At 38.3% G+C, this 19,155-nt stretch overlaps 1 protein-coding gene across 1 annotated transcript in view; it reads left to right on the forward strand.

Moving 5' to 3' along the window:
• Window positions 1–1,540: 1,540 nt before the first annotated feature.
• The window catches only part of LOC134660892 (SET and MYND domain-containing protein 4-like), a 32,135-nt gene continuing 14,520 nt past the window's right edge, over window positions 1,541–19,155 (forward strand). The window contains exons 1-9 of the mRNA XM_063516750.1: window positions 1,541–1,978; window positions 2,840–3,098; window positions 4,334–4,514; window positions 9,604–9,748; window positions 11,039–11,191; window positions 14,548–14,679; window positions 16,274–16,355; window positions 16,875–16,994; window positions 18,206–18,271. Of these exons, the coding sequence (XP_063372820.1) occupies window positions 1,824–1,978; window positions 2,840–3,098; window positions 4,334–4,514; window positions 9,604–9,748; window positions 11,039–11,191; window positions 14,548–14,679; window positions 16,274–16,355; window positions 16,875–16,994; window positions 18,206–18,271 (1,293 nt within the window). The 5' untranslated portion in view covers window positions 1,541–1,823. The remainder of the gene's footprint in view (window positions 1,979–2,839; window positions 3,099–4,333; window positions 4,515–9,603; window positions 9,749–11,038; window positions 11,192–14,547; window positions 14,680–16,273; window positions 16,356–16,874; window positions 16,995–18,205; window positions 18,272–19,155) is intronic.

Genomic DNA, 19,155 nt, shown 5'->3' on the forward strand with positions numbered 1-19,155 from the left:
ATAAGTGCTGCCGCGACATTCCGAGTGGAGATAAGAGTCCAACGCTGTTTTGAAGCAGTACCTTTGCTCTTAGAATATTGGTAGAAAGGCAAAACCCACACAATAATAATTAATTTTAATTAAGAAAACGAGAAAATAATCGCAGTAAAAAGTAAGTAGAGTGCTTAACTCGGGTGAAGGGCAGAAATGATATTTCTGCCGAGGTAGAAATGAGTGCCTTTCATCCCTTGGTTAACAATCCGAATCGTACGAAGAGGTGATGCCTTTTACGCAAGATTGTAGTTTTTATATTTAATTGTGATACGTAAATGACATGACAAAGTTCACACGGAAACTAGAGTAGGTACCTATACCTATATATATTAGCAAGGACAGCAAGGTTTAAGTTGGCCTGATAGAATAAATCACGAAAACATGTACCTATAATATTCATTATTTTTGTACCTGTGTCGTGTCGTTGCCCTGCATACCATATCACTATAAATATAGAATACTTGACCCCATTCATCCTTACAAGGATTAACTACCACCCGTACCCTTACTATCGTAGAAACTCACCCACATATGATTACCACCAATACATACTGATAACCATACCATAATCGTTAAAGGATTCCATGACAATCCGTCAACCATTTTGAAAATGTGGCAAAGATACTTTTGCAACTCACACCAATCTTATTACAGAACTGTTAAAGTTTAAATTCGAATGTCAATTAAATAAAGTCATGGCAGGAAAGTTAATAGACTTATGCATCCTTTAACTACGCTATTGTAATGAAATAGAGTTGAAGATCAAAAAGCGAAAGATTATTCTCTGATGGTCATAGTAGCTTTTGTCCACTATATGGTACCTAAAGGTATGCATGCATGAAAGTATTATCCTCAGCGCATCCATAGCAACCAATAACTCTTGATCCCCAAACATGCATAATTTTCAAACATTGTGGGATCTAAATACAGCGGTTAATACAAAAGTAGCGCTTTCTTTTAAAGGTACATTAGGTTAGCAATCCTGATAAGGGTTAATGGTTTTGAATATAGTTCTAAAGTGGTACCGAGTCGGATAAGGGAGGTACCATTTGTGTTAATAATCATTGTGTATACGACGACGATAAGGATTGATGATGATGGCCAAGTAAATGGACTGATAATGTCTTGGAGGATATAATCAAACGGAGACGCCATGTCTGTAATTTTCTGTACAAAACAGTCTGCCGATTTTTGCGGGGGAGGGGAACGTCAAATGTATGCGTAACGTAAAAATAGCCATGTCAGATAAACGTCAGTCCATACATTGTGTATGACCGTTGGCCGCCTATTTTCGACAGAGGGGAAAGCCTGTTAATGGCTACTCCGTTTAGTTGTATCCTCCAAGGATAATGTGGTGGAGTTTAGCAACTAGTGACGTTTTAATGATAGGAGCGTCTGCCTCTCTATCTCTCTTCCGCATTCGTGCGATAGAGAAACAGATAACAAAATATCGATTTTCGAGGTAAAGCCTCCGTGTGCCATGTCGATGATCTTTACATTTTAAGTGCACTGCACCTTGCGAGTAACGAAACGCAGTTGTGTCAAATCAATAAACCCGACCAAAATAAGTAGGTACGTTTTAGCTTAAAGTTTCCATATAAGCAATGCCTACGCAAATAGGTAGTGTTACACAGTAGAAATCGACAAATAATAACACTTGAATTATTGAATATTTTTACTGTTAGCTTAAGAATTGTATATAAATAAAATATGCAATACAAACCAACAATATAGTGAGAAAATAGTGTTCGCTAAGTATAGATCCAGTTATAGTGCCTAATTTGTACAAAATGAGTGGAGCGAACAGTATGGAAATGCCGGAGGATGTATCGAAACAGTGGGAAATCCTTCTCCTTCTGTTGTCTTCTGAAGAAAAGAAGATAGACAGAACGTGTGACTGCGAAGTGGACACGATGAACTACTTTTTGAAGAATGAAGGAGTGAGGTTAGTTTATGAATAATTCTGTAAACAAGTTGTAATACCGCGAGATATTCGACTAAGGTTTCACAGTTCACAGTAACCTCTCTTTTAGACTCGTCGTAATCCGATACTAGTATTCTTATGAGTTTCCTTTGATTTTTAACTATCCGTAGAGTAAAATCAAGTAACCAAGCCCTGTTATCAATATTGCAATTCTTTGAAAACAACTGTCAACTCTATCTGCGGGAGGAAAACCTAACTTTATCTTTTGTGCCCAACTTTGCCCAAAAATAATATAATGAAAAAGCCCGAAATAGATATCCATTGAATTCACAATTAGCTGCGGAAACATAGTTATGCTGTAATATAGTATGGAATCTAAAATACCCTAACTTTACCACCTATCTTAGTTTCATTTGTTATCAGAATTAAACTATAACTTATTCCAAATCCTAGGTATATAGAATTACTAAATGCCCATGATACAAGTTTTAGTGAAATTTACATTGAAAGCTAATGCAAATTTATAGTTTTAAATTCTTTAAACTGTGACATACTCTGTGTGGTGTACTCACAGGAGTGGATTTTGTAAGTTATATCATTACTAGTGCAACATTATCCTTTACATTAAAAAAATAAACTAAGTTATCAAAATAAAACTAAATTAAATCTTAAAACTAATACTAAAAGAAATTAAATTAAATCTAAAAAATTGGACCTCTTTGGCATGGTGCCGAGGACGCTTGCAGCATTTCCCTGCTGTATTGCGAGGCTAATCCCAGAAAGCTTTTGCGCGCGGGAGCTTTCTGGGAAAGCTGCCAGCTCTTCGGTCACCAGTGAGGTTGATCAGTGTTTTCAACATTATCCTTATATTTTATTCAACAGAAAAATCCTACTCCACTGGCTCGGCCAAATGCGCTCAAGCTATGCCCGTAAGACCAGCGACTCGGACACCACCCTCAAATGCGACTCCGTCTCCCTGCTGTGGCGGCAGCAGGGCAACGAAAAGTTCAGAGCCAGTCTTCTGCTTGACAGCTACGAGTGCTATAACAAGAGTGTGCTGTATGCCACACAGGATGGAGATATGTTCCCTCTCGCTCTGGCTAACAGGTCTGCAGCGCTGCTCAGGATGAAAAGGTTTAAGGTAACCTTATGTGATATTGTTAAAACGAGTCTATGTCTATAGGGCTTCACTCTGTTTTTGGCTTGATATGAACTTATTATAATATAATAAGAGTATTATAAGTCTCTGACTATGCTATGACGTAAATATGTAATAGGTTCTAAGCTATCTAGATAACAAGTTAGCTATAAGACTAAATATTTGTACACCTATATGGTAAATCACAGTGTACTGTATCAACTCACTATCATCTGTATATAATCACACCTGTGTTTCACAAATAAAATATTACTTACTTACTTTGCACAAACTTAGCAGAAAAAATGCCTCCTCCCACCCCATCCCCAATACACCCAGCACTTGCTCCACAGAACGGCGCCAAGTAGATTTAGGGCGACCCTTTTTCCGTGTGCCGGGCATCTTCCAGGCTAGGGCCACTTTGGATAGGTGGGTGTCAGGTTTCCTGAGGATATACCCAATCCAATGCCATTTCCGCGTCTGAATCTCTTTGTGTACGGGTGCTTTTCCGGTTATTCTCCATAGGTGAGCGTTTGTGATCCAGTTAGGCCAAAAGATACGTAGGATATACTCATTACCGCTCATTAATCGCTACAAACCGAATCTTCGGACACTAATACAAAGAGACCCAATTTCCTCGCTCTTAAATGTGTAATCAAACTAGTTAGTACAGGGTGGCCAAATAAGAGGTATACACTTTATTTTTGAAATTTTATTCTATAAAACATAAAAAAATATTAAGTATTCCTTGTTAAATATAATATGTAGGGTCAGCAATTACACATGGAAAATAATGTCAGACAAATGTCCACCTCTAGCAGCATGGCAGATGCTTTTCATCGCGTTTTTCATCACTTTTTCACACATTTCTGGCGTTATCTCAGCGACAGTGTTTCGAATATTTTGTTTTAATTGCTGAAGGTTCGTTGGCCTATTAGCATAGACACGTCCCTTTAGATAGCCCCACAGAAAAAAGTCAGGAGCTGTTAAATCAGGCGATCTTGGGGGCCAGTCAATGTCACCGTTTCTCGAAATTAATCGACCGGGAAACGTTATTTTTAATGTTTCTATTTTTTTAATGATTAAAACACGTTGTTCCGTCGTAAAACACTCCATAATAAATTTGCCGTATCTACACAAACTAATTTTCATGCAATAACTGCCATATTTACCGCCAAAATAAAATGGCGGCAAAAAAAAGTTGTATACCTCTAAGTTGGCCACCCTGTATCTTTCAGGAATGTCTCTCCGACATATCCCTAGCCCTGTCGCACGGGTACCCGCGCGAGCAGCGTCACAAGCTGCTGCTCCGGCGCGCGGACTGCCACGCGGAGCTCCGGGCCCGGACCGAAGCCCTGGCGGCGCTGGATGAGGCGCGGGCCCATGCGGCGCAGCTCAGACTGTCCCCGGCTAGTACTGGTGAGCAGACTCTTTATAAAGTGGCTCTTAAAAGGCTGGGCCAACCAATAATCTATATATATAAATGCACGTGTCCTGACTGATTGACTGACTGACTGACTGACTGACTGACTGACTGACTGACTGACACATCAACGTAGAGCCGAAACTACAAATGCTAGAAAGTTGAAATTTGGACACTAGGTTGCATTTATAAAACGTATAAGAGCTAAGGAGCGATTTTGAGAAATTCAACCCCTAAGGGGGTTAAAAAGGGGATGAAAGTTTGTATGGGGTTCAAGTTTTATTTTGAGCTAGGAAATTGAAACTTTGTAAAAATGTACTATATTAAAAAACAAGAAAATTAATTTCTGCGTTTTCGAAAATTCATCCCCCATCCCCGTGGTGAAAAAGGGGTTGAAAGTTTATATGGAGATCAAATATTTTTGTGAGTGTTGGACTTGAAACTTTGTATATGGGGATATTATTATAAGACGGGAAAAGTAATTTCAGCGTTTTTGAAAATTCATCCCCTAACAGGGTTAAAAAGGGGTTGAAAGTTTGAATCCATTACAAATGCTTTGAAACTTCTTAGAAAGGCATAATAGCCGATGACAAAAAAAAGTAATTGCGACGTTTTAGGTAATTCAACCTCTAAGGGGGTAAAAAAGGGGATGAATCTTTGTCCTGGGGTGCAAATTTTATTTTAAGCTAGGACCTTGAAACTTCGAAAAAAGGTATTAAATTAAAAAACAAGAAAACTTATTTCAGCGTTTTTAAAAATTCATCCCCCAAGGTGGTAAAAAAGGGGTTGAAAATTTGTACGGAGATCAAATATTTTTGAGAGTGCGGGACTTGAATCTTTGTATTTGGGGATATTATTAAAATACAGGAAAAGCAATTTCAGCGTTTTGTAAAATTCATCCCCTAACAGGGTTAAACAGGGGTTGAAAGATTGAATCCATTACAAATGCTTTGAAACTTCTTAGAAAGGCATAATAGCCGATGACAAAAAAAAGTAATTGCGACGTTTTAGGTAATTCAACCTCTAAGGGGGTAAAAAAGGGGATGAAACTTTGTCCTGGGGTGCAAATTTTATTTTAAGCTAGGACCTTGAAACTTCGTAAAAAGGTATTAAATTAAAAAACAAGAAAATTAATTTCTGCGTTTTCGAAAATTCATCCCCCAAGGTGGTGAAAAAGGGGTTGAAAGTTTGTATGGAGATCAAATATTTTTGTGAGTGTTGGACTTGAAACTTTGTATATGGGGATATTATTATAAGACAGGAAAAGCAATTTCAGCGTTTTTGAAAATTCATCCCCTAACAGGGTTAAAAAGGGGTTGAAAGTTTGAATCCATTATAAATGCTTTGAAACTTCTTAGAAAGGCATAATAGCTGATGACAAAAAAAAGTAATTGCGACGTTTTAGTTAATTCAACCTCTAAGGGGGTAAAAAAGGGGATGAAACTTTGTCCTGTGGTGCAAATTTTATTTTAAGCTAGGACCTTGAAACTTCGTAAAAAGGTATTAAATTAAAAAACAAGAAAATTAATTTCTGCGTTTTCGAAAATTCATCCCCCAAGGTGGTGAAAAAGGGGTTGAAAGTTTGTATGGAGATCAAATATTTTTGTGAGTGTTGGACTTGAAACTTTGTATATGGGGATATTATTATAAGACAGGAAAAGCAATTTCAGCGTTTTTGAAAATTCATCCCCTAACAGGGTTAAAAAGGGGTTGAAAGTTTGAATCCATTATAAATGCTTTGAAACTTCTTAGAAAGGCATAATAGCTGATGACAAAAAAAAGTAATTGCGACGTTTTAGTTAATTCAACCTCTAAGGGGGTAAAAAAGGGGATGAAACTTTGTCCTGTGGTGCAAATTTTATTTTAAGCTAGGACCTTGAAACTTCGAAAAAAGGTATTAAATTAAAAAACAAGAAAACTAATTTCAGCGTTTTTAAAAATTCATCCCCCAAGGTGGTAAAAAAGGGGTTGAAAATTTGTACGGAGATCAAATATTTTTGAGAGTGCGGGACTTGAATCTTTGTATTTGGGGATATTATTAAAATACAGGAAAAGTAATTTCAGCGTTTTGTAAAATTCATCCCCTAACAGGGTTAAACAGGGGTTGAAAGATTGAATCCATTACAAATGCTTTGAAACTTCTTAGAAAGGCATAATAGCCGATCACAAAAAAAAGTAATTGCGACGTTTTAGGTAATTCAACCTCTAAGGGGGTAAAAAAGGGGATGAAACTTTGTCCTGGGGTGCAAATTTTATTTTAAGCTAGGACCTTGAAACTTCGTAAAAAGGTATTAAATTAAAAAACAAGAAAACTAATTTCAGCGTTTTTAAAAATTCATCCCCCAAGGTGGTAAAAAAGGGGTTGAAAATTTGTACGGAGATCAAATATTTTTGAGAGTGCGGGACTTGAATCTTTGTATTTGGGGATATTATTAAAATACAGGAAAAGTAATTTCACCGTTTTGTAAAATTCATCCCCTAACAGGGTTAAACAGGGGTTGAAAGTTTGAATCCATTACAAATGCTTTGAAACTTCTTAGAAAGGCATAATAGCCGATAACAAAAAAAAGTAATTGCAACGTTTTTGGAAATTCAACCCCTAAGGGGGTTAAAAAGGGGATGAAAGTTCGTCTTAGGGTGCAAATTTTATTTTAAGCTATGAACTTGGAACTTTGCAAATAGGTATTAAATTAAGATACAAAAAAAACAAATTTCAGCGTTCTTAAAAATTCATCCCCCAAGGTGGTAAAACATGGGGTTAAAAATTTGTACGGATATCAAATATTTTTGAGAGTGCGGACTTAAATCTTTGTATTTGGGGATATTATTAGAAGACAGGAAAATTTATTTCAGCGTTTGGTAAAATTCATCCCCTAACAGGGTTAAAAAGGGAATGAAAGTTTGTATGGCGTTCAAATTTTATTTTAAGCTAGGAACTTGAAACGTCGTAAAAATATATGGTATTAAAATACAAGAAAACTAATTTCAGCGTTTTTGAATATTCATCCCCTAAAGTGGTGAAAAAGGGGTTGAAAGTTTGTATGGATATCAAACATTTTTTCGAACGCGGGACTTGAATCTTTGTATTTGGGGATATTATTAAAATACAGGAAAAGTAATTTCAGCGTTTTGTAAAATTCATCCCCTAACAGGGTTAAACAGGGGTTGAAAGTTTGAATCCATTACAAATGCTTTGAAACTTCTTAGAAAGGCATAATAGCCGATAACAAAAAAAAGTAATTGCAACGTTTTTGGAAATTCAACCCCTAAGGGGGTTAAAAAGGGGATTAAAGTTCGTCTTAGGGTGCAAATTTTATTTAAAGCTAGGAACTTGAAACTTCGTAAATAGGTAGTTAGGTAGTAGGTTTTATTAAATAGAGGACATGAAAATCTTCTAAGGGGGTTTAGAGGGATTACATCGAGGACAATTTTATTCAGTTAGGGGCTTGAAACTTCGTAGGTTGTGAAAGACAAGTCTCATGCGTCGTATAATATTAATAATTAAGAAATGATTAACCGTCCTACCGCAATCTCTTGCTGCATAATGTTCTAAGCTAATGTAGAATATATAACCACCAATATACAAATCCACGCGTACGAAGTCGCGGGCAACAGCTAGTATTATATAACCATAGATAGGTTATACTCATACTTGAGGAGTACAAAAAATACTTCCATATTTATGTCTGTGCCTACGAAGAAATCTGTTATTTTTGATGAATTTTCTCATTCCATCCATCTTTGTCACACTCGTTGTTAAACATAAGGTCGTCTCTTTCTCTTTCGGTGTGCGGGAGCTCGTCAGCACGTGCACATTTCTCGCTTGTCCAGCCACGACTCTTTTGTCCAATTTGTCACAAGTTAAGCGCTTCAATTTTGGAACGCCTATAACCTATCTTGAGTTATAAATCATTGGGGCCAACCACATATGACAGACCGGTCAATATCACTCGGCAGAGAACTATGAAACTCTTACACAATAAAATTTTACGAACAATTTAACGGTGACAGACGGTTTGGTGCAACTAGCCCTTAGAGGCTAAAGGCCCCAGTACACAATGGGCCATCGCCGGCCACTCCAAGGGACGCAGCCATGCGGTAGAATGAGATAGCAATATCACTTGCTCCCTCTAACGCATAGATGCGTCCCTTGGAGTGGCCGGCGATGGCCCATTGTGTACTGGGGCCTTTAGAGTCCCCGGCAACATGGCGTTACTGAGCGGCCCATAGACCTAGGGCCAGTTGCACCAACCACATTTGACAGACTGATCATCGTCAGCCCGCGCGCCCCGGTGCTTTACTATGAAACTTTCCATACATACAAATTCAGCGAACTCTTTAACGATACGAACAGTTTGGTGCAACTGACCCCTAGTGTCACCTAGTATTATATAGATGTGCTATACGTGTGTGTCCGTGAGGGACAGAACAAACGCAATGCGACAAAATGATTGGTCGGGTTATTTGTTGCCCATCATAAACCATACTAAATTTACGGTGGGGAATAAAAAAAAGTGACTGATAAGGACAAACAATAATAGCGGTTTCTCTGCTACTCCTACTGAAAGTTCCACAAGTGCATCTCGTTTGGTTACATGGCCAAAGGTTATGGCGCCATCGTTCGAAAAGATTGCACCATACCTTTGGCCTACGCTTGGCTAGATGGTGTTAATTTCAATATTTACAAATTAACACATATCAGAGAAGGATCAAGTTTTAATCTTCTGTGGCTACATAATATACCATGGCAGTAACTCTCAATAAAATCTATTCTCTTTGGTATAAGTGATAGATTAGTCGTATTTTTTTTATCTGTAAAAGTCAATGTGTAAGTAATTAAAAAGTTAGGGATGGTCATTTTGTGACATCAGCACGGGATCTGGTGGGTGCCCTCAGTTCCCCATAAAAAAACACTTTAATTACTTCGCTTAGCGTCACTTGCACAATTTCACTAACCCGAGGTTAACCGGTTAAACCTGGAGTTACCATGGTTACCAGTAATATTTGACACTTGATAAAACGGTTTAACCCCTTAACCCCGGTTTAGTGGTGTGGTGCAAGTGGGCCTTATTGGTTTTTTCACAGCGGAGTTCGAGCGACTTGTGAAAATAATGGAAACCAAGATGGCCGCCCAACAGGAAGCGGAAGTGACGAGTGAGGGGCCTTTGCCCGAGCTGTATATGGGCGAGAACCCCAACTTTGTGTCCGCTTCTAATGCTATAGAGTTAAGGTACTGTTTTAGTTTTATTGTACTTTTAATTTAACACGTGATTTATTATTTCCTTATGATAAAGTTACAGTGTAATATTTGTACCCTAGGACACAGGATAAATAATACAGTGAAACCTGGATAATTGCAATCTCAAGGGACCGGCAATTTTTTGTCAATTAACCAGGTTTTTCAATTAAGCAGGTCGTGCCAATTAACGAGGTTCAAAAAATCGTTGTGTCAATTATATGTAGAGGTTCTCAATAATAGAGGTTGCGTTCTGACAAATTGCTTTTATAGAGGTGCAAATAACAATTGAAAGAAGATTTACAAGCTTACATTCTGGGTTTCTGGTCTATATATTATGTAACTTGCACTTTTACACTACATTAATCACTACTTTATTTTCTTATAGTATAGGGTTTAAAAAAATCCCTTGAATTGTAGAAGAAAGTTTAATTGGAATGTAAAAAGCATACTATGTTTTTGATTTAATCAAAACTATGTCACCTACTATACACCCTGTGATAGATAGCCAATAAATAAATTAGATTCCGGATGAAGATTTAAAATAAAATTATCATTGCTATTAAAATATTGTATCTGCTCTCTACAAGTCTACATTCTTTCAATTACAGAGGTAATAAGTAAGACTTGTTTCAATAATAGAGGTAATGATAAGAGCTAAAATAACGGATTTTTTTAGCACAGTGTCAATTATAGAGGTCTTAGTTGCAATGTGGTCAATTACAGAGGCAAAATTCCGAAAAGCAATTAAATCTAAATTGCAATTATAGAGGTTCCAAAATTTCAATTACAGAGGCCTTTTGGTCTCAAGGGACCGGGACCGGACCTTTGGTTGCAATTATTGAGGTTTTGCATTTATCCAGGTGTCAATTAACCAGGTTTCACTGTAGTACTAGGTACAGAAGATTCACTCTGTAACAAAACGCGTCTGTTACGATTACGACAGATATGACCGCTAGGTGGCGCAAGCGCCACGCGCGGCTTAGCCACCAAAATTGGTGTGGGACGGATGTACTTGTAGGTACTTGTTGCGACGCGACGAAATCGTGGAGTGAGCCACGCCTACCTAGGATAACGCTTACATTTTATAATTTTACATTTTTGATAATTAAACGATTTAAATTAAACACATACAGAAAAACTAATAAATTCGCTTAATTTCGCGAAAAGTGAATAATGTAAAACATGGAAGATATTTCGATTAGTTTAAATTACCCCGCATTCTAAATTGTCCCTCAATATTTTAATCTTAAATTAAAGTTAATTGTAAATCTTAAATTTCAGGCAAAACGAAACAGTAGGTCGGCACGTGGTTACGACCGCGCCAACACGTCGAGGCGACGCGCTGTTCTCGGAGGAGCCCTACGCGTGGGTGGCGCTTCCCTCGCCCGAGCCCGTCTGCGAGGGCTGCGGGGCCGCGGCCACCAACCCTGTGCCGTGAGTACCTACGGAAACTTTCAGTATGCACCATGGTATAGTTTGTAGCTTTCTAGTAGACCCCGAAGGCTTATCCTATTGTCTATTGTTCAGTAAAACCGCACGTGCTACTTACCTGCAAAAAAGGGTCCTAATTATTCTATTTGGCACCTGAGCGCGGGCTAGTCCGACGCTCAAAAAACCAGTGTAGGTGCGCTCTCCGATAACGCGCCTTTGTTACGCATCTCGATGACACATTTTAGACTGGTTCTGTAGCGTTCGACTCGCCGGCACTCAGTAACCGAAGTACCGATTTTTTATGCAGGTGGTTGTGGCACGTGGCACGAGCGGTTTTTCTTAACAATAGACAATAGGATTAGCCTTCGGGCTCTATTAGAAAGCTACAAACTATATAATAATATACTCCGCCTGGCCCCTATTTCACCACGGTCACAGGTGCAACAAATGTCGACATCACTGTTACTGACGTCACATGCCTCCATAGACTACGATAACCGCTTACCATCGGACGGGCGGTGTGCTTGTTTGCCACCAACATATTAATTTAAAAAAAACTCCATTATATCGCCAATAAATAAGTACTTATTTTGCGAAGCTAATGACAATTGTCACAAGAAACACGACAATTGTCACGAAATTCCGACACAGAACTCATTTCCTGTCAAGAATTACCGAAAGTTCTATTAAATCGTGTGACAATTGTCATCATCATCATCATAAACTTCGAAAGAGAAATACCTGTTTTTTGCCGATATAATAAAGTTTTTTTAAATAATACAATGATGGTGGCAAACAGGAATACGGCCCGCCCGATGGTAAGCGGTAACCGTAGCCCATGGATGCCTGTGACGTCAGCAACTGTGACATTTGTCGAATTGTCGCACCTGTCGCCGTGGTGAAATAGGGGCCTGGTACTCTCTTTCGACCACGTGACTGACACAAGCCTACGTCATCATGCGACAGCGCTATATGATAATATGCAATAGCGCTATAAAGTGGCAATGTTATTGTGACGTAGGCTTGTGTCACTCTAGGAAGAGAAGACCATGTTTTATTAGACTATGGTATGCACTATATTGGGGCGAGCTGAAAGTTTTTGAATAGGGTAATTGACACATGTTGAATTTTATAACGAAATATAGTTAAATACATAGAAAATGAGCAATTTATCACAATACATTGGAAATAAAATAATAAAATGGGAATAATAAAAAAATACAAGGCCTTAATGTTTAGAAAAAAAAATTAACTTCCAAATAGGAAAAAAATAATGATACCATTGCATTCGATTCCTTACATTTTATTATTTAAAAAAATATTGTATAGCAACCATATACATAAAGGCAATATTTCACCGACGAAATCACAATTTCCTTGTTTTCCATACATTGAAACGGCTTCTAAATCCGATGTGATTTAAACAATTATCGAACGGAAGTACTTTTAAGTCCGGCCGCGCACGGGCGAGCTCTCCGCGCGACCGCTCGTGCACGGCCGCTCTAATCTTGTGCCGAAATGCTTTCTAATACTTATGTAATCATATTGAATATTAAAGGTTATTATTTAATTATTTATCTATAAAGTTAACCAACCGAGTTGGAAAATAATAGTCCCATAGGCATGGAGGTATATGTATATTTTTAAATTTATACCTTTAAACGAGCAATTCTTGTATATTTATTTATTTATATGTGTGTATATATAAATATATATTGAGGATCTCGGAAACGGCTCTAACGATTTCGATAAAATTTGCTATATAGGGGTTTTCGGGGCCGAAAAATCGATCTAGCTAGGTCTTATCTCTGAGAAAACGCGCATTTTTGAGTATTAATATGTTTGTCTCCCAGATATTTTTCTCTAATAACTTTAATAATAATGTATATATAAAACTGTAAATTCATTTTTGTGCACTTATTCATTATAACGGGTGTATCGTCGCCGTATAATGTCACAATACACTAATTATCTTAGATGAGACGTCGGTTGATGAAATTATATCGCGTTAAAGTTACTTAATAGCATGGTGTTTAAATTTTATGAGTTTTTCGGAACCTATGTACAAAATATCATTTGATATTTACCAGTGAAGAAAAACATCGTGAGGAAACCGGACTAATCCCAATAAGGTCTAGGTTCCCCTCTGGGTTGGAAGGTCAGATGGCAGTCGCTTTCGTAAAACTAGAGCCTACGTCAATTCTTGGGATTAGTTGTCAAGCGGACCCCAGGCTCCCATGAGCCGTGGCAAATGCCGCGATAATGCGAGGAAGAAGATGGTGTTTAAATTTATATACAGCCACCACACGGGATTATTACGCCGGGTTCTAGCTAAATTGAACATTCCATAGCGTAAGTGTAAGGCCTGAGTGGACGCTAGAGTTGGGCGTGCAGCGGGGCGGGGCGTGCGGCGTGCATGTTAAACAAATGCAAGCGTATAGGAGCGGCCTTAGTGCACGCTGCTCACATCACAAGTGAGCCCACAGCCACGCTGCACGCCCCGCCGAACGCTCCGCTTCGAGCGTCCACTCAGGCCTTACACTAAGTGCGGAACAACGGAACATGACTGTACATAATGACTTCATAATAATAAAAGATGTTAATATTTAAACACTATATTATTTATGTAAACTTTATGTCACAATAAAAAAAAGTACAAATGGCGCACTTTTTGCCTTAAGGCATTATCTACCAGTCAACCATAGGGCAAATTCATTGTGTGTCCTATATATGCATGCATGTTTCTTATTATTCCACAGGACATTATTAATTGTTAATAAGGTTTATTCTTATTAATAAATATTATTTTTCGTCTTATGCACTAAGGCTTGAAAATTGATACCACATAATACAATGTGTCAGGTACTTGTGAATTTTTACGTTGACTGTACATTTTTAGGGTTCCGTACCCAAAGGGTAAAAACGGGACCCTATTACTAAGACTCCGCTGTCCGTCCGTCCGTCCGTCTGTCACCAGGCTGTATCTCACGAACCGTGATAGCTAGACAGTTGATATTTTCACAGATGATGTATTTCTGTTGCCGCTATAACAACAAATACTAAAAACAGAATAAAATAAAGATTTAAGTAGGGCTCCCATACAACAAACGTGATTTTTGACCGAAGTTAAGCAACGTCGGGCGGGGTCAGTACTTGGATGGGTGACCGTTTTTTTGCTTGTTTTGCTCTATTTTTTGTTGATGGTGCGGAACCCTCCGTGCGCGAGTCCGACTCGCACTTGGCCGGTTTTTAAATAAAATTCTTGCATTATTCTTGCATGTACATGTTCAACTAACATATTATGGATTTTTTGTGGTCCGAAATAAATGATTTTTATTTTTTATTTTTTATTTTATTAGGTGCGTCACATGTTCCCGCTCTATATACTGTTCCGTGGAGTGTCGAGTCTCGGCGAGCCACCATCGCTGGGAGTGCCCTGGAGCGACCTTCAGCCTCTACCCCACTATCGGCATCGCACATTTAGCCCTCAGGTCAGTGTCATCCTGTATACTACTGGGTAAACTTTACCCACTACATCTCGGAGTCAAGTGTTGTGAATAACGCTTATTTTTAGGCTCTGTCGTGTCTTGAAGACTCGACTATATTTGAGAATTGTATGTATTTATTTAACGCGTATGGATGTCAGAAATCGTCTTTGCCGCCTTTGAGACGTTAAGCCTCGAGAGTCTTAAAGGTTTGAGTCTTTAAGCCTCGAAATGAGCGTTATTCACAACACTCGTCACTATTCTATACTCGGAGTGTTTTGCCATTGGCATTGACACCTCTATTGGCATTGCCCACTTGGTCCTAACTTCCTAAGGTTAGCGTCAGCCTGTATACTACTGGGTAAAATTGACCCACTACACCTCGGAGTGTTTTGGTGCAGTTTTTAAGCTTTATAATACCACTCTTGGCATTTCCCACTTGGTGCTGAGGTTAGCGTCAGCCTGTATACTACTAGGTGAAATTGACCCACTACATCTCGGAATGTTTTACGCAGTTTTTAAGCTTTATAATACCATTATTGGCATTTCCCACTTGGTCCTAAGGTTAGCGTGAGCCTGTATACTACTGGGTAAAATTGACCCACTACATCTCGGAGTGTTTTGGCGCAGTTTTTAAGCTGTATAATACCACTATTGGCATTTCCCACTTGGTCCTGAGGTTAGAGACACCCTGTATACTACTGGGTAAAATTGACCCACAACATCTCAGAGTGTTTTGGCGCAGTTTTTAAGCTGTATAATACCACTATTGGCATTGGCCACCCGGTCCTAAGGTTAGCGTCAGCCTGTATACTACTGGGTAAAATTGACCCACTACATCACGGAGTGTTTTGGCGCAGTTTTTAAGCTGTATAATACCACTATTAGCATTTCCCACTTGGTCCTGAGGTTAGAGACACCCTGTATACTACTGGGTAAAATTGACCCACAACATCTCGGAGTGTTTTGGCGCAGTTTTTAAGCTGTATAATACCACTATTGGCATTGGCCACCCGGTCCTAAGGTTAGCGTCAGCCTGTATACTACTGGGTAAAATTGACCCACCACATCTCGGGGGTGTTTTGGCGCAGTTTTTAAGCTTTATAATACCACTATTAGCATGACCCACGTGGTCCTAAGGTTAGCGTCAGCCTGTATACTACTAGGTAAAATTGACCCACTACATCTCGGGGGTGTTTTGGCGCAGTTTTTAAGCTTTATAATACCACTATTAGCATGACCCACGTGGTCGTAAGGTTAGCGTCAGCCTGTATACTACTGGGTAAAATTGACCCATTACATCTCGGAGTGTTTTGGCGCAGTTTTTAAGCTTTATAATACCACTATTGACATTGCCTTAAGGTCCTAAGGTTGGCGTCAGCAAAAGTAGGCAATATTCGGCAAAATGGCCGAATACCGAATAGTTGCCGAATATTCGTGGCATCTCTATACTTGGTCAACCAGATCTTGACAGTAGAAAAAGGCGACAAATTTGAGAAATGTAGGCGCGAAGGGATATCGTCCGATAGAAAATTTGAATCGCGCCTTTTTTTACTGACAAGATTTGGTTGACCAGCTATAGTTATTATACGTATTGCAGGGTCCTGCTGGTGGGCGCGGAGGCCGGCTTTCCCCCGCTTCCCCCCTCAGAAAACCCTCAGACCGCTATGGAGCTTTTTCAGGTACCTAATATTCAATATATTATAAAAATACTTACAATGTAGGTAACATAGTCATACTATATCTATCTATCTAATACCTTTAAACGAGCAATTCTTGCATATTTATTTATTTCGGGGATAAGAGCGTGCGACTTGCAATCCGGAGGTCCCGGGTTCGAACCCCGGCTCGTATCTCTGGGAAAACGCTAATTTTTGCGATTTTATATGATAATGTTATTTAAGATTATGCCTTTTACTACATAGGTATGTATATTAAAAAAAACCTACGCTATATGCCAACAAAATACATATATTATTTATTTATACTTTAAAAATTACACACAGTGATCACACTAAAAAATATATATGTATAGGTATCAAAGTTTGACGTTTAAAATAACACTGCGTGTGCTATCAAAATCGTTGCAGACTTATCTTGGTCTAATTGTACAAACGTTAGAAGCGACCATAGCTTGTAGACGGTCTTACCTGACAGACGGTCTTCACCACATTGAACTTAATAAAATAATCATCTTCCAGGGCTACGCGCATGTGCAAGTGCCGCTATATGCGCGCCAGACGCATCCCTTTCACAGGATGTTTGGGCTACTCAACAATTTCGACAAAATGAACAACACAGACTATATACAATACGCGCTGGTAAGACACTATATTATTTCAAACTAGATAAGGTGAGGGGGGGGGGGTGCGCCTACCATTAATTAATACCATTAATATATTAAAAACTGCTTATATGATATACTAGTAATATTACTAGTAGCTTGCAGTTTTATTAATAGTAGTAGTACTGCTAGTACTAGTGTAGGGTCTCTATTGTTTCCCAAATAGTTTTAAGCCATAATGTATTGTTTGCCCGAATTTTCGTTAGTCATAATTCATTTGGTTCAGAAACGCGTCACTTTTCAGGATTGCCATAAAACAAACCTAACCTAACCTATCTATAGGATAACCTAACGAAAATCCTGAAATGTTAACGGTTTCAGTTTTATGACTAAATAATGATAATATGACAAACAATACACTGACTTAAAACTTTATGATTCTCTCTATCTATGTTTGAAATGAGACAGTCCTTTGACAAACTATAGTAATATTAGTAATTTCGGTTTTCGCGGTAGACCCCCGGGGCGAAAAATCGGTGTTATCTCTGGGAAAACGCGCTTTTTTGAGTTTTTATGTATTATGTTTTCAGATATATTTATGTGCAATTTGATTACTAGTAGTTTTGTAAACTAAAGCACGCGAACCCCCCTGGCTCCGCCATTTTTAGGGTTCCGTAGCCAAATGGCAAAAAACGGAACCCTTATGGATTCGTCATGTCTGTCTGTCTGTCCGTCCGTATGTCACAGCCACTTTTTTCCGAAACTATAAGAACTATACTGTTGAAACTTGGTAAGTAGATCTATTCTGTGAACCGCATTAAGATTTTTACGCAAAAATAAAATAAAAAAACAATAAATTTTGGGGGTTCCCCATACTTAGAACTGAAACTCAAAATTTTTTTTTTCATTAAACCCATACGTGTGGGGTATCTATGGATAGGTCTTCAAAAATGATATTGAGGTTTCTAATATAATTTTTTTCTAAACTGAATAGTTTGCGAGAGAGACACTTCCAAAGTGGTAAAATGTGTGTCGTCCCCCCTGTAACTTCTAAAATAAGAGAATGATAAAACTAAAAAAAATATATGATGTACTTTACCATGCAAACTTCCACCGAAAATTGGTTTGAACGAGATCTAGTAAGTAGTTTTTTGTAAATACGTCATAAATCCCCTAAATACGGAACCCTTCATGGGCGAGTCCGACTCGCACTTGGCCGCTTTTTAATATGGTGGTTTTAATTTTTAGACTGCGACTATGCTGACGTTATATTTGGAGAATTACACAAAGTTCTTCAGTTACCTGCCTTCTAGGGTAAGTAGCACGGGTAACACATGTAGGTACAGTCACCAGCAATAATATGTTTTTTTTTTTTTACACAAAAGGTACATGCTCACAAACAAAATTTATGATGTCGCCAAACTGTAACCAGTTTGTTGGCGAATGAAGCGCTCACTTAACTAATCGAATCATGCACCTAAACAAAACAATTAGTACAAAACAATAGCCTTTAAACAATAGGTAATCCTTATTATAATCTAAAAACTAACATGCACACATATGCTTAAAATGTAGAGAAGTCACCACGAATATTCGGCAACTATTCGGTATTCGGCCACTTTGCCGAATATTCGGTATTAGGCCGAATGTTGTCTACTATTCGGCCGAATGCCGAATATCTGTTGCACCTACCTAACACACAATAAAAAAATCTTAGTGTTGACACAATCTGATGCTTAAACAGATTATTTAAGCTAAAAAATAATGTGCAAAAAAATGTAAAAATAGTGTGCTAGAACAGAAAAGTGTTACTTTGATCCCTCCTAGCAGGGAATAAATAGTAGTTTGTGTTACAAGGGATCAAAATGATATATTTCCGTCAAGGGCGTACATTGAATCCTGAATGAAGCGATGGATTCTAAAGTAGAATCCTGAGCGTAATGAGGGATTCAAGTGTTAACGCCCAAGACGAAATAATTTTGATACCGTGTGACACATACTGCTTTTCACATCAACTATGAGGAAAATAAAAAAATCTTAGTGTTGACACAATCTGATGCTTTTTAAACAGATTATTCAAGCTAAAAAATAATGTGCAAAAAAATTTAAAAATAGTGTGCTAGAACAGAAAAGTGTTACTTTGATCCCTCCTATCAGGGAGGAAAAGTGCCACTTTGATCCCTCCTAGCAGGGTAGAA

This window comes from Cydia amplana, chromosome Z (genome assembly GCF_948474715.1).
Source record: "Cydia amplana chromosome Z, ilCydAmpl1.1, whole genome shotgun sequence".
NCBI lineage: Eukaryota > Metazoa > Arthropoda > Insecta > Lepidoptera > Tortricidae > Cydia > Cydia amplana.